At 42.7% G+C, this 16,662-nt stretch overlaps 1 protein-coding gene across 17 annotated transcripts in view; it reads left to right on the top strand.

Moving 5' to 3' along the window:
• The window catches only part of MTUS1 (microtubule associated scaffold protein 1), a 114,203-nt gene that overhangs the window by 73,076 nt on the left and 24,465 nt on the right, over positions 1 to 16,662 (top strand). For 10 of the 17 annotated variants that reach the window (XR_012417107.1, XM_065518934.2, XM_074000343.1 and 7 more), the window contains 2 exons: positions 31 to 245; positions 9,742 to 9,808. Coding sequence is in view for 12 of the 17 variants with exons in the window: in XM_065518934.2 (XP_065375006.1) it covers positions 31 to 245; positions 9,742 to 9,808 (282 nt within the window). In the remaining 5 variants the exon portion in view is untranslated. Of the gene's footprint in view, positions 1 to 30; positions 246 to 8,480; positions 8,718 to 9,741; positions 9,809 to 9,984; positions 10,197 to 16,662 lie in introns of those variants that run through there. The other 7 variants (XR_012417111.1, XR_012417110.1, XR_012417109.1 and 4 more) reach the window with 3 other exon arrangements.

The raw sequence follows: 16,662 nt of genomic DNA, 5'->3' as shown, positions 1-16,662 counted from the left end.
TTTTTGTATCTATGTTAATTCCTTTTGCAGTTGAAAAGAGCAGGCAGAAGAATCCCCGAAGCTTATGTATCCAGACTCAGACGGCTCCCGATGCACTGCCCTCTGAGAAAACACGTGAATTGGCGCAATATAAAACAAAATGTGAAAACCAAAGTGGATTTATCCTGCAGCTCAAGCAGCTTCTTGCCTGTGGTAATACCAAGTTTGAGGCATTGACAGTTGTGATTCAGCACCTGCTGTCTGAGGTAAGGATGTGTGCATCCTAGAAAGAGCCTTTCTCCTCTAAGTCGGGGGAGCACGGGGAGGACTTGCTCATGCGCTCGCCTTGGGAATATCTAGGTAAATGATGGGAAAGATCAGGTGTGATTCATCACATTACATTTTTGTCAGTTCACCAGATAACCTGAGTCGGTCTCTAGAACCTTGGCACGGAAACATTTTCTCGCTTCCTTTTTTTACCCCTAGAGTCTGTTGGTTAGAATGGCAACAGCAAGAACATAATTTCCTGTTACACCGCTGTGTGCCTCTAGACCTAAACTAGCATTAGCATTTTTTACACTTAATTTTTCTGTTTGTCTATGTGTAGCTTTTCATATCACACTTAGTTGAATGCTTTGAAAAATGAGGTTTGTTATATTTATGGATTAAAGAGCACTTTTCAGAAAGAATCCCCAGGTACGATTCTGGGAGTTAACTCAAAAGTGAGTTAAATGGAACTTTCAGAAAGAATCCCCATTGATTCCTAAATAGTCCCTGTGGTGCAGCAAAAGCAAAGCAGATTTGCGGTGTTGTTACTCTTCCCTAATATTCTTCAGGGATGTTACTTCACGAACTGGCTGAAATTCATTGAGAAAACCAAGTTTATATCAAGATGTTACTGACATAGCAATAAAAGCTGTAATTATTTCAGGGGGAAACTGATCAGAGAATATAACTTGAGCTCCTTAGTTTTTAATCACAGTTTTCAAGACGGATATGCATGATAACACAAAGGAAAAGGAAAAAACAAACACAAAAACTGGCCACGTACTGTGGCTCATGCCTGGAGTCCCAGCATTTTGGGAAGACGAGGAGGGAGGATCGCTTGTGGCCAGGAGTTCAAGACCAGCCTAAGCAACATAGGGAAAACATAAAAATTAAAAGCAAAAAGAAAACTGTTCAGTTTGGCTGTTCTGTAGTTTCGTTCAGATCAACAAACCTGTCCTTGTTTCATACAGAGGCCCCTGTGATATGGCTGCCTGTTTAGGAAGCAGGGAGAGAGAGAAGTGGATGAGACTTGGTCTGTGCCTTGGAGAAACTATCAGACTAGTAGACAGTTTCAATGAATTCTTTTTTTTTTTTTTTTTTTTGAGGGAATCTCGCTCTGTCCCCCAGGCTGGAGCGCAGTGGCGCGATCTCGGCTCACTACAACCTCCGCCTCCCGGGTTCACGCCATTCTCCTGCCTCAGCCTCCTGAGTAGCTGGGACTACAGGCGCCCACCACCACGCCCAGCTTATTTTTTGTATTTTTGGTAGAGACAGGGTTTCGCTGTGTTAGCCAGGGTGATCTTGATCTCCTGACCTCATGACATGCCCACCTCGGCCTCCCAAAGTCCTGGGATTACAGACATGCGCCACCACAATTGGCCTCAGTGAATTCTTGATGAGTATTTTACAGCTTTCTCCAGATGTTTTTTTGTTTTTGTTTTTGTTTTTGAGGGGAAGATGGGGACTACTTAGATTTTTAGTTATGGTAATAGTATATGGTATTTTTGTTTGTCTTTCGTTTGTAAGAAAGGAACTCAAGAGTGTGTTTATATAACCAAGTAAGCTAACTAGAAACTGTATACTATCAAATGTGGGGAATAATTAGTTTTTATATTTAGAAGTAAACCAATCATTTTACTATGTCCAGCCTAATAGCTCCCATCCTCAACTATTTTCTCTCCTTTATCCTCCTCATGATGTCAGTCAAGTCCCGTGAACTCTCATTCCACAGTGTTTCTCCCCATTCTATGTCTTCGCGATCCCCACTCATGCCCTCCTTGCTCCGACCCTGGATAGCTGTCCACTAGATTATAATAGCAAGTTTGTTTTTTTTGTTTTTGTTTTTGATTGGTATGGAGTCTGGCTCTTTCGCCCAGGCTGGAATGCAATGGCGTGATCTGGGCTCACTGCAACCTCTGCTTCCCGGGTTCAAGCGATTCTCCTTCCTCAGTCTCCTGAATAGCTGGGATTACAGGCACCCGCCACCATGCCCAGCTAATTTTTGTATTTTTTTAGTAGAGACGGGGTTTCGCCATGTGGGCCAGGCTGGTCTTGAACTCCTGACCTCAGGTGATCCGCTCACCTTGGCCTCCCAAAGTTCTGGGATTACAGGCGTGAGTCACCACGCCCAACCTGTGATAGCAACTTTTTAACCAATCATTAGGCTTGCACTGTTTCTCCCCTATAATCCATCCCAAGCACTGCTGACAGCTTCCTCTTACGAAAGCATCCCATGCTGCTGATTAAATCTTCCAGTGGTTCTCCCTTATCTATAGCTCATCTGTCCAGTGTGGTAGCCACTAGCCGTATGAGACTGAGCATTCGAAATGTAATCCATTGAAATGAGATGTGTGGTACGTGTAAAATACACTTGGATTCCAAAAACTTAGAATGAAAACAAAGGATATAGACTATCTCATTAACAATTTTTATATTGAATATATTGAAATATTATTTTGTATATATTTGAGTTAAAATATGAAAATTAGCTTCATCTTTTTCAACTTTTTTCAATGTGGCTACTAGGAAATTTATACTTATGTAACTCACATTGTTATTTTGTTTTGGGGAGACTCTGGTTTTTAACTGGGACTATAAGGTTTTTTATCATTTGGTAACTACTGCCCTTTTTAATGTTATTCTCATGCCCAGATGCTGTAGCCGTACATAAAGAGATGGAGGAGAAGCAAGAGGGATTTGTTGAATACTAGGTCGGTGCAAAAGTAATTGAGGTTTTGCCATCGTGCCAAAAGCCGCAATTACTTTTGCACCAACCTAATATTTACTAAGTGCCAGATACTGTTACTTACCTTATTTAAATCCTCACCAAAGACACGAGTTGGAAGTTATAAATAAGAAAATTGAGGAATAGAGTTAAGTAATTTACCTGCTATCAGACAGCTAGCAAGAGGAGAACCAGGACATAAACCTAGGTCTAGGACGCTATCAACTAAAAATGTCCTGTAAACTTCCTGTACTTCATCCTTTGTTCACATATCATTACTGGGCTACTGTCCTTGCCCCCAATACTTACATGTTCAGATCGGTTTTATAGCAGCATCACATCACCACTTGCATTTAATTTACATAGATCAGTATACAAACAACTAAAATAAGAAAAATGCAGGCCAGGCACAGTGGCTCACGCCTGTAATCCCAGCACTTTGGGAGGCCAAGGCAAGTGGATCACCTGAGGTCAGAAGTTCAAGACCAGCCTGACCAATATGGTGAAACCCCATCTCTACTAAAACTACAAACATTAGCCGTGCATGGTGGCATGTGCCTGTAGTCCCAGCTACTCGGGAGGCTGAGGTAGAAGAATCGCTTTACTTTGAGAGATGGAGGTTGCAGTGAGCCAAGATCGCGCCGCTGCACTCCAGCCTGGGTGACAGAGCGAGATTCCGTCTTTAAAAAAAAGCAAATTAAATGAAGAACACAAGTCCACCTTGTATGCCCCCCACCCCCAGTGAACGAAGAAGGCCCAAGAGTCAATTTGAGATAAAAGTCAGGAGTCCACCCTTCCTTCAGGTGTCTTCTCAGTCCCTGAACACCTCTTGTGGCGTGAGCATTCTATACTCTCCGCGATCTTAGTGTTTAAAGACACTTTTCCCTCATACAACCTGGCCTCTAAACACAAGCTGAGGCCTTTATCAGGTGCTCAGAGAGAGAGTAGATCCAACACTAGAGGAAAAAAAATTCACCGGGTTGGATCTACAGAGAGATGCATTGTCCACAACGTGACAAGCTCCTAGTGACTTTCCCAGACACTCATACTGTGTGTGAATTTCACCTTATACCGAAATTCAGGTCCTGAAACCCAAGGAATTGTGACTGCACTGAATATAGCTCCAGAACCTGCTTTTTTTTTTTTTTTTTTTTTTTTTTTTTGAAGACAGTGGCTTGCTCTGTCACCCAGGCTGGAGTGCAGTGGTGCAATCTCAGCTCACTGCAACCTCCACCACCCGGGTTCAAGCAGTTCTCCTGACTCAGCCTCCTGAGTAGTTGGGATTACAGATGCCCACCCCCATACCCGGATAATTTTTGTGGTTTTAGTAGAGATGAGGTTTCACCATGTTGGCCAGGCCGGTCTTAAACTCCTCGCTTCAAGTGATCCATCTGCCTCAGCCTCCCAAATGCCTGCTGGGATTACAGGCATGAGCCACCATGCCCAGTCCAGAACCCACTCTTTAGTGAATGATTTCCTGGCCTTCTAGATCTGCATTCTGTCCACTTCTGGATTCCAGGAGCATATGTGCTTCTCTTTCATTCTCTGCACTATATTAGAGATACCGGTTTAATGCTTGTTTTTGCATTTTAAGATAGGAAATTTACTGAGGGCAGGATCTGCCTCTAGTTCTTTATTATGAAAGCATCCTAGCAGCTTTAATAAACAACACAGTGTATAGGTGAGTGAACATGTGAACAGAGAGGATGGAATTCCAGATGTAGGATGAGCATAAAGTCTTATGTAAATGTTCTTTGTTCTCTTTATTTTATAATCAGCAAATATTTACTGATGGTGTAGTGTGTACTGAGTACTATTATAAAACAGTTGGAGGCTAGGCATGGTGGCTTACACCTGTAATCCCAACACTTTGGGACGCTGAGGTGGGCATATCACTTGAGGTGCGGAGTTCGAGACCAGCCTGGCCAACATGGTGAAACCCTGTCTCTACCAAGAAATACAAAAATTAGCCAGGCACGGTGGCACGTGCCTGTAGTCCCAGCTACTTGAGAGGCTGAGGCACAAGAATCGCTTAACCCAAGAGGCGGAGGTTGCAGTGAGCGAAGATGGCGCCATTGCACTCCAGCCTGGGTGACAGAGTGAGACCCTGTCTCAAAAAAAAAATATATATATATATATATATGTGTGTGTGTATATATATATGTGTGTATATATATATAAAATAATAAAAATAGTTGGAGAACAAAAATCTTGGGCAAAGTTAAACAATTTTAAAAACTCCGTTAACCTTTTAGTTCCCATTCCCATTACAGAAGTATATATACTGTGTTTATACACAGACACACACACACATATAAAATACATATAGATACACATTGTATACATATATAATGTGTATGCATTTTGCATACATGATATGCCTATACATTGTAAGTCTATGTATTTTTATATATGTATAATATATAGGTATTGTGTGTGTGTGTATATATATTTTGTTTTTGCTAATCTTTTGTAAATGGCATTAGAGCCTTAGATTATGGGTGAAAATGATGGATTAAGAGAATCTTGCAACTATCATGCTTTTGTTGCAAGTCTACTTAATAACTCTAAGTTTCCCACTGTAGTAGCAGACATATTTCATTACATATCAGACATTCTGATGTCTCATGAATCGGAGAACTAATGTCACACTCTCTGTTCCTCAAAAGACACACTAACGTTACTTTAAGTTTTTTTCTAATTCTTGGTTTATCCTTGCTTAGACAGTATTCTGCGCAGACAGCCAAAGTGAACAACAGTAGTGATGGTAGTAATTAAGCTTCTTCATGAAAGGGTCTTTTGGGTGGGTTTCTACGTAAACTTGAACTGGTCACCCTCCCCAAACCTCTCATTCTTCAAAATGCCTCCAAATCTTTTTTTTTTTTTTGCAAGTGGAATTTTACCTAAAGTAGCACCTAAACAAAGTTGAATTTTGAATGACACTAGCAGTAAAGTTGTCTCGGAACAAAAAAACGTAGATGCATTGAGCAAATTCGCGGTGTGGGTGATGGGGAGGAGGTCAGATGCAGCATACGTCTGAGCCATCTAATGTGGCTTTTCTCTGCAAGATCCTGTGGGATGTTGATGCTACTCAGTGGCTAGCAAAAATGCAGGCACGCTGATGGGACGACAGCCAGAGACTAAGTGCCTGTGTCCCAGGGACTCCTAATTCAATTATGGTGAATCCATTTTTTTTTTCTTGGAACATTTCGTATATTTAATGCATGAGCATAAAGGCATCTTTATATCCAGATTTCCACCTTTCTCTTTTTTTCACATTGTGTGAAATTCTGCATGTTACAATACAAAGAGAATTGAATCAACCTGTTATCTGGACGGTTAAGAGTTTATTCTCTAAGACAGAAACACTGATCTAGGAGCAGCTGAGTAAAAAGAAACAGTAAATCAGTATCTAAGGGACATATGATGTATTTTATCATCTACAAGTAAAGGGTAAGTACATGTAAAGGCCAAGCTATCAGGGAGAGTCAGGCAGAAACTAACATGTAGCATGTGTCTGTTACAGTATGGGCACGGGGGTCAGCATTTCACCTACGGATTGTATATAAAGCCCTTGGTTTTCTTCATTACTGCTTCCCATCCGATGAGGTCATCTGCTTTGATCAATGACCAAAAGAACTGAGCCTGGATGTTCTAGCTCTAGGTAGGCCCCGTGCTTCTTGAAGGCAGGGACCATGTCTTAAATTTCTTTTATATTTTCACAGCATCTGCTATGAAAAATGCTAGATTAATTAGTTTGAAGTAATAAGTTACCAACCGATTTAGAAGGGTAAATGGTCTTTCTGTTCATTTGGGGGAGGGGGATATGTTGTCTATGATATTTAGCATTCCTAGAAGGTTTATATAATGAGTCAGTAAAGAAAGTCCTGCATTCCAGAGAAGGTGGTGTTGACAAGCATGTGGAGGTGAGATATGCGTGGTCCGGGTGACTTGCACAGGAGAGAGGCTGGGAGGCTGAAGGGGAGGCTGGATGCTTCAAGTCCACAGAACTATGGTGAAGTAGTTCATTTGTTTCGAATGCACTCAACGAGGCTTGTTGTGAGCAAGGGAGTTTATATATACAAAGAATATGGACTAATAATCTACCAGCCCTCTGAAAGGTGAAGGGATACTTCTGATAGTCCAGGAATGGGCTAGGATCAGGACTAGTGTGGAGATAGCACTAAAAGAAAAAGTGCAATGGATTCAAGACACATTACAAGGGAAGAACTGACTGACTTTTGCACAACCCATTTAGACAAAGAGTGAAAGATGACCTCAAGGTTTTCCTGTTGCTGTTACTGTGCCTGACAGAGGTTGGAAGATGTCAGTAGCCTCTGAGGCATTAAGGACAGGATCGTGGAGTGCAGTGGAGTTGAAGTTTGGGGAAATGTCGACGTGTTTGGTGAAACTTGCTTTCCCAAAACCCCCTTTAATAAGTAAAAAATCACCTGGTGTATTTTTGCAACAGAAAATAATGTTTCCACAAAATTGTTCTTTGAAATTATACTAACTGTAATTTTTAATTTTTTTCATCTTCCCATAGTTTCCATAAATTTGAAAAATGATTTAATTTTCTTGCCATCTCTTCCTTCTGTTAGCAACTTGGCTAGTACTGAAAGGTGAATTTTAAGCAAGTTCACCAAATGAGTTTCAGGATTGCTTGTGGGGAGTTAGTAAAGCTGTCTTGTTTTTCCTGTTACTTGAGTGGCAAAGCTTCCTGGTATTTACTTGAAGTAAATTACTCAACAAAATTAAGTCTTAAATTTCTGACATGAGGAGAAGTATATATGATACATATTTTTATGTTTTTCTTCCATTATTATGCAGGCTGATTTTCCTCACTTAAATTTCTGCATCAGAAAACCAATTACTTGTTAATTTAAAAAACTCAGACTCATTGGTGATTTCAGAACAACTTAATACTATATTTTTAAAAACCCAAACATTTAGAATACCATTGAGGCCAGAAGGTACTCAGTGAAAAGTGTCTCTTAAATCCCAGTCCCTGCTGACCACGCTTCAGTGCTGGCGTTTAGACTTGATGTCCTGAGCTGTTACTGAGAGGTGAGAATGAAGTAAAAGTTAAAAATACATGGGATCTCCAACTCTGCAGTGAGCACTTCGGACTTACTCTGAAACACCACTCATTTCATAATGCCATTTAAAATTCTAAACGACAGCACGCCCCTTTCCTTGCTCTTCACCTAGTTCATAACCTCATTTAGTATACGCGTTCTGAAGAACAAGTTTCCCTTTTCTATTAGTAAGTGTCATCATCTAATGACCCCAATTAGAGAGGGGAGGAAAAAGGCTCACAAGTCTCAAAATAACTCCATTATCCATGCAGAGGGGGTCAGTGTTTCTTCCCCCCGTTGCAGCTGATATTTAACTAAATGGCAATCGATCAGTCTAATGCCTGCCTCTCGTTTTTCATAAATGAAAGGCTGTGGCTTTAAGTAATCGCAGGCTGCCTGTGCCAAAGGCAGAAGCTGCAGTATCAGCTTCTGTGAGTGAGGAATCCGAGGCGCACGGTAACCTGCAGGACATGAAGTAAGACGCCCGAGGGCCAATGGCACGCCTCCTGCTAGAGCTTTGAATGTAGACAGACCCGACTGGTGGGTGGCGCGGCCACCTGTATGCTTCTTGGACAGTGCGAGGGGTGGGGGGACTTGGAGACAGAAGCTGGAAAATGGGCTGCCCGAGCAGCAAAATGTGCCTCTATTCTCCATGTGCAGCACCAAGGGTAATTAGTATTTGTTTATAGTGCTTTTCTGGAAGAATGTCAGGACTACTGCAGAGGCTGTCTGGAATTCGGGGAAAATGCTTGGAATGACAAGCAACTCTTGCCTGCAAAGGCCGGGTCTCATGATCTCTGCAACGCTGTGATCAAGATGCGGTGGGAGCTCCGTCTTGGGTGATCCTTGTGAGGGCTTTTTTCAGTGAGCTTTGAAATTCTTCATTTTTTCTTTTAGTTACTCCCTGGTGCTAGGGAATCTACCTTTTAAGGAACTGTATGTAATTACTGTATTTGTGTAAGTATGTGTGTATGTGTGATTGCCGTGAGTTGCTGGTAACTTGAAAATGATTCTTTAGCTCAAGGTTGATAATTGCTTCTCTAATACTAAAAACAGCCATCTGGTTTTCTTTGGTTTGTTTCTCTAACATCGATTTAGAATTATCACTGATCCAAAATATCGTAATCCTTAGAAAATGGTATGTAGCTGAAAAAAAATACTTTAATTTTGTCTTTAAAGGATTATCTTTCTGCTGCAGCTTTCTAACAAACTTTTTATCTTTCTTTTAGAAGGATTGGCATTGTAACGAAACTTTTTTATTTGCAAATATAGGACAAAGTGCATATATGTGCCTGTGTTTAGAACATTAAATATTTATCTTAAACTGATTAGATGTTTATTGCCCTTGGAGGAGGAGAACGCATTACGTCTTAAGTACAGTATGCATTAGCCGAAAGGTTCTATGGATCAGCAGTGAAGCACTGGCTCAAAGTAAATATTTCTAAATGGGCCATTCACTGCCTCAAACCAGAGTTGCACTGGGACCTGCAAAAATACAGATTTTTGAGTTACGAATTTCCTTAACAACTAAGGGACGACTGTGTTTCTTTTAACAACACAAATTGTTAGTCTAAATGATTCATATCTTGGCTTCCCAATAGTGGGTCTCATTTTCCTAGTGATAACAAATGTGTACCTTACTGAAAGGGACCCTCTTGAAAACATGAGTAACTTGATGTGTGTTTTCCGCAGCGGGAGGAAGCGCTGAAACAACACAAAACCCTATCTCAAGAACTTGTTAACCTCCGGGGAGAGCTAGGTAAGAGCTTTTCGTTGTTGTTGTTGTTGTTAAATTTTATGGGACAAGGGGAACACTGGAAAATGTGGTTGTCCTGTCTGCATTGTGGCTGGAGTTGCATGCTGGGAGCTGTTGGCACTCCCTGTCTGCTATCTGGGCAAACACTTACTATCGACATTTCTTTTGAATCTTGGCAGCTTGACCTTCAGTTCACAGAATTCCTGGCACTGATCTGACTAAGCCTAGCAGAACTTCTGATGAGCAAAACATTTCTCTTGCTGAAGAGAGGGACAGAATTACTTTGTAATTGTGTGAATTCCTGTTAAATAATATTGTCATTTTTTTTTTTCTGAACCACTTTTCATATGACAGTAGTGAAAGTTTCCCCTCTTGATAAACAGTAAATCCATTGTGCTTCCACGCGTTGGTTTGTGAGTAGTGAGGATGAAGTTGAAAGGATACTGTCCATTAGGGCAACCTGACTGAAAAAGTACATTCTGTGTTAATCTTACTATTTGGAGGGGGCTGATGGTGAACCACGTCTCCGCTCCACAGGAAGCCCCAGGTCTCAACACCTGCCACCCAGCCCTGCAGTTTCCAGGTTGCACTCTTATTTTAGTTCCAGTCTTTCCTGGAAGTCCTTAGGGTTCATGGAACAGACACGACACTGCCTTTGCTTTGCTTTGCTTTTCTCTTTTCTTTTTCTTTTTTTTTTTTTTTTTTTTTTTTTTTTTGAGACGGAGTCTTGCTCCGTCGGGAGTGCAGTGGTGCGATCTCGGCTCACTGCAACCTCTGCCTCCCGGGTTCAAGCGATTCTTTTGCCTCAGCCTCCCGAGTAGCTGGGACTACAGGCGCACGCCACCATGCCCAGCTCATTTTTGTATTTTTAGTAGAGATGGGGTTTCGCCATGTTGGCCAGGATGGTCTCGATCTCTTGACCTCGGCCTCCCAAAGTACTGGGATTACAGGTGTGAGCCACCGCGCCCAGCCGACACTGCCTTTTCTATGTCAACTCCTATCTTGGAGTGAACTGACCACTTTGGGGTTCCTCTTTCTGCCCTGGGCTCCTCAGACTAGAGAATCAGCTTCCTGCTTCAGCTTCAGCCAGATCTCGAGCTGATCATTCTAGGACTGATTTCCTTGCCCTTTGCGGTTTTCTGTGTGTGTTACAGTGTCCATCAAAATATGCCCAGGTATGTTGTATGAATAATGCAAGGTAACAACCAGAGAAGCAAATTGTGTTCACCCAACTCTAGGAGAAACTGCCCATTTTTCTTTTGGACAAGACCACACTGCCAACCTGATTTGCTGGATTTGAACACTTAATTCTCCCACCTTCACCAGAGCGAAAATCAGAGGGCAGTGAGTGTGGGGTCAGGACTTCCTCTGGGCTGGGTGTGGTAGCTGACACCTGTAATCCCAGCGCTTTGGGAGGCTGAGGTGGGAGGATCACTTGAGGCCAGTAGTTTGAGAGCAGCTTGAGCAATATAGCAAGACCCTGACTCTACAAAAAAATAATTTAAAAATCAGCCAAGCATGGTGGTGTGTGCCTGTTGTCCCAGCTACTCGGGAGTCTGAGGTGGGAAGACTGCTTGAGCCCAGGACTTCGAGGCTGTAGTGAGCTGTCACTGTGCCACTGCACTCCAGCCTGGCCAGCAGAGCAAGACTCTGTAAAAGACTTTTCTACATTCCTATTCCCTTTTCCCCTTCTAGTGGGAGGTGAGGCCAAATCCCTGACTAACCATCCAGACTCTTAATACCTAGCCAAGACATCAGTCCTGACTTTGTTTTAGGCTGTGCAAATGAAGGCCTCTTTATGGAAAAGTAATTTTAAGACAGATGGAAACTTCAGAATCCCAAAGACTTGAGAGTTCTGGTGAAAGAGTTCAAGGAAACCCCAGCTGAGAGACAGCCCAGCTCTCAGAGTTTGCAGGCTTTGTGCCATGTTACTTTACAGTCACCCTTATGATTACCTAAATGACCAACCCAATTCGCTTTTGTCCATGCCTTAAATAATGTAATTAACAGAGTTAGAAGATCAGGAAAGAGGCCTTTGTGTGTGTGTGTGTTTCAGAGTTCATTATAACCCAGTGGAAGTGGAGGTGAGCCTACCTAGAGGTTCACGTTTCAGCCTCTCTCCCAACACAAGGCAGCAGGGAGAATGGGACACTGTGCCCATTCATGCTGCTTGAATGAAGGATGCTGTTTTTACATTTTAGTGGACAGAACAATTAATCAACTGCAATTGGGGCCCAGGGATTCAGCACCTCCAGTGAGTCAGGTAGCCTGACAGGAAATAGCCGTAACGGTGTGTGCCCACTGTCAACTTTGTATCCGTGATAAGGAGGCTGCCCTGGTGCGCTGCTTCTGCTGCCTCCAGAGTGTTGGTACAGTGGGTGGCCTGTCCAGATCCTCAGTCACCCAGTGCTGGCCTCTCAGGGAATGTGTCGTGGCTGCTGTTGCAGCAGGCATACATCTGATGGTAGCCCTTCTCTGCTTGGAGAAGGGTTTTGGTTCTGTAAGTGGAGAGAAGCAAAAGCTATAAACACTTGTGATGAAGCGGTCCAGGAAGAACACTCTCAAGGCTACCAGTGGGATTGTTAGTTTCAGTATGAGTTGAGATGGGTTTCCATAGTAAAGTTGGGAACCCAGTTTTGAATTTGGAGGCAGTCAAGTGGTTAGGCTCATGTTGTCACACTGTCCGGGGCCACATCTGTGGTCACTGAGTGACTTAGGACAAGTCGCTTTGTATCTCTTCAGTCCCAATTTCATCCTTGGTGAAAATGGCGGTGCCAATCATCTGCCCCAAGGGTGGTTGTGAGGATTACATGAGGTAATGCATTGTGAAGCATCTAGAACCAAGTGTTAACTGCTAGTAAATAATAGGTATTAGGATGTATGCAGCTTGACAGCTGTATAGTCATGAACCACAGGGGCCGTTTTGTGAGGGCATCATCTATGCCACAGAAAGGAATAGTCATTAGACTCAGTATTACCAGAAATCCCGAACGACAGGCTCTTCAGACACAAGTGGAAATGAGACCTCATCAGCGTATTCTCCTGATCCAGTAGAGTTTGGTGTGTGGAGTCAAAGCCTAAGTTTTTGTCCATCCGCTCCTAGTTGGATGTTACCTAACTTCTTTGAGTATGGTTTTTTCACTGGTGATATGAAATCAGTATATATTTTGCTGGGTTATTGTGGGGCTTGAATAAAATAGTAACACATGTAAAGCAGTGACGTAGTGCCTGGCCCATCACAGCAACTCAAGGAAAGAGAGCTGCCACTATCGCCGTCATCAAAGCACCCACTTTTCCCCTCCAAAATAATGGGGGTGGGGCAATGGGAGTTAGTGTCACTCTCCCATTGGGTAATGTTTCTTCACCTTCTCTACGAAAGTTGAGACAAGGCACCCAAACTATTAAGAACTGCAAAGAAAGAGGACAGCTGATAAACTCAGGGCCACTGAAACCCAGGTAGAGTCTGTGCTTTCCACTTTTCCAATCTAGCAGCCTGCCGCTGTCCCCGCATCCGCTGACTTCCCCATTGTCCTCTCACTCTCACCGTGCCAGCATCCAAAGCGGCCTGCGTGTTTCCAGCGTCTGAGCCTCCCTCCCCTCATGGAAGCCCTGGTACTTAGCTTCTGCAGAAACTCTTACAAGTGCCCCCTTGGTCCAGTGATTCTTTGATACTCCACGTTGATATCTTTACTGTCTCGTGTGTTTTCTTGTTACCTTCAGGTATAAAGTCCATAATTGTAGAGATTCTTTTCTGTTTCCTATGGAAACATAATATAATATGCTTTCTATTTTCCTGGGTCATTGATAAATATTTTTAGGCATTTGAAGTTTTAAAGTTCTTTTTTTTTTTTTTAGAACAGTGTATGAAAATTAAAATTTTTAAATGGAAAGAAAACAGCCCGTAGCTCCACTGCCCTGACGTAACTTTATTTGCATATTCCCTTTTCTTAGTTTATATGAATATATACAACTTCGTACTATGATTTTTTTAAATTAAGGTATAATTTTCATACAATGGAATACTAATTATTCCATCAGTTTTGACAGACATGTACTCCTAAAACCTACATCCTTATCAAGCATGGACTGTTTCTGTCAATCCAGAAAATTCCCTCATGCCATTTCACAGTGGAACACCCCTCCCCCGAGAAGCAAACACTGATTTAACCTTTATCATCAGAGGTTTTGTCTGAACTAGATTCTCATTTAAATGGAAAGATATAGTATGCTGTTTTTTGTCTCTGGCTTCTTTCATAATACTTTTGAGATTTGTGTATGTTAAATGCCTACTCTGATCTTTTTTTTTTTTTTTTTTAAAGACAGGGTCTTGCTCTGTTGCCCAGGCTGGAGTGCAGTGGCACTGTCTCGGCTCACTGCATCCTCCATCTCCTGGATTCAAGCAATTCTCCTACCTAGCCTCCCGAATAGCTGGGATTACAGGTGCACATCACCATGCTGGGCTAATTTTTGTATTTTTAGTAGAGACAGGGTTTCACCATATTGGCCAGGCTGGTCTCGAATGCTCAATTCAAGTGATCCACCCGCCTCAGCCTCCCAAAGTGCTGGGATTACAGATGTGAGCCATTGCACCTGGTCAGATGTCTGCTGTGATCTTTTTAACTGGACAGGTCAAGCACTTTTCTACATTGCCTCGCGGTCTTCATTGTGATCACCTTTAATGGGCTGGGGGAATGTCTATCAAGTGGCTGTCCCGTAAGTTCACTTACCCATTAAATAGTGTCATAGTATATAGCAAGGGTTTCATTGCCAGCTGTTTTCTCATCCATTCCCATGGTTTCCACTACTACCTATACAAGAATGACTCAGATTTATTTTTCTGGTCCTCTCCTTCCCAAGCTGCAGATGCTTCTCAGTGAGGTGCTGCCCCCAGGTGAGCCAGTCCAGTATCATCAGACCTTCCTGATGACCCAGCCCCTTCCTTCCTGGCCATGCAGCGTCTCCTCATTCACCCCTGTTCCTCAGCTTTGATGATGGTGATATGATTCACTTAACACCCAAGCTAACAACTGAAATCACACTCCTGTTCCCCCAACCTCCATGTGCATGTCAGTCTGTGTCCTAAATGCCACTTGGATCCATCCCTGCCCAGCATTCTGGCTGCTGCCGCTTTAAGTCCCACAATTTCTCACCTGGAAGTTACTGCAACAGCTACCCCACAGGCCACCTTGCCTCCTGGCCTGTGATCTGCTCTCCACTTGCGGCCAGAATTAATTATACTTAGAGTAAAGCTGACATGTGTCTCTACTGGACATTTTGTGTTTTGGGTTTTTTTTTTGGAAGGAGTTTTTACCCCGTCACCCAGGATGGAATGCAGTGGCTTCATCCTGGGTCACTGCAACGTCCACCTCCTGTATTCAAGTGATTGTCCTGCTCAGCCTCCCGAGTAGCTGGGATGACAGGTGTGCACCACCATTCCTGGCGACTTTTTGTGTTTTTAGTAGAGACGAGGTTTCACCATGTTGGCCAGACTGGTCTCGAACTCTCCTGACCTCAGGTGGTCCACCTGCCTTGGCCTCACAAAGTGTTGGGATTACAGGCTTGAGCCACTGCGCCCAGCCTCTACTGGACATTTTTAACAAACACAAAAGACTCCAGTTTGGCCTTGGGGGAAAAAATCCAGACATACTAAGCACACCATTGTGATTTGACTGACTGAAATCTTCCAGTCCAAATTCATGTCTAGGCACTCTTTCCCCTTTATTCACGCCTCCTTTCCCCTCCCAGGCCCCAGCCGTGGGTTCATTAGCACCTCTTGTCCACATCTTTTGCACGGTATCCTCTCTGCCTGGAGTGCACGCTCCTTTTTCCACTCCCCTCCCATCATGGACCCCTCAAGCTCCTTCTCATTTACTCAGTTTTTAAGTCGTAGCTAAAATATCTTCAGTTGAATTTCGCCCACATCTTTCAAGCAAGTTAATTGTGCCTTCTAATATGCCTTTCAAGGCACCTTGTACACATTTAAGGTTTTGTTTCTTCCAGTGATTTGTTTATAGACCTCTTCTTGCCATCTGGAATTAGGAACTCTTCAAGGGCAGGGCCAGTAGCTCCTTATTTTTATAGCTCTCCCACCTTGTGCTTGGCGCTTACCAGGTGCTTAGACTTCAACGAATGGATGATTTTATTACCAATGATGGTAGCTAGGGAAAGGTAGTTTTCTTCGTAAAATATGCTAATACTCAGTGTTTTCTTAATGCACAAATGTTTTTCTATAAACTGTTTAACATTTCTATGACAAACACATACGGACACAAAGAGGGGAACAACAGACACTGGGGCCTCCTTGAGGGTGGAGGGCGGGAGGAGGGAGAGGAGCAGAAAAAATAACTATCGGGTTCTGGGCTTAGTACCTGGGTGATGAAATAATCTGTACAGCAAACTCCTGTGACTCAAGTTCACCTGTATAACAAACCTGCACGTGTACCCCTGAACGTCAAGTAAAAGTTTAAATAAAGCAGAGTCAGAATAATTAAAAAATACAATCCACATCTTGCAAAGAAAAAATTATTCTTTAGGAATGCATGGTCATAAAGGAGAGCTATAATTCTCTTGGATGCATTGTAGATTATGTCCGACCATCCCAGTTAATCAGAGCATTTTGAAAGTGTCAGTCTTTGAAATAGATTATAGTTAAATTTAAAACGGTCTACATCTGAAGCAGACATTTTGCCTCTAGGATAAGCTTCTTTCTAGAGTCATGTTGAATAAAAACTGGTGCAATAGAGGACCATGATTATGATCTTTTGGGTTCTTTTTGCTTTTTATTAATGTTACTCCTTGGAATCAGACTTTGCATCTAAATCAGGGGTGTCCAATCTTTTTGCTTCCCTGGGGCACAT

The sequence above is a fragment of the Macaca fascicularis genome, chromosome 8, assembly GCF_037993035.2.
Source record: "Macaca fascicularis isolate 582-1 chromosome 8, T2T-MFA8v1.1".
NCBI classification, from domain to species: domain Eukaryota; kingdom Metazoa; phylum Chordata; class Mammalia; order Primates; family Cercopithecidae; genus Macaca; species Macaca fascicularis.
The sequence above is the reverse complement of the archived record's forward strand: the minus strand, read 5'-3'. Positions and strand labels throughout refer to the sequence as shown.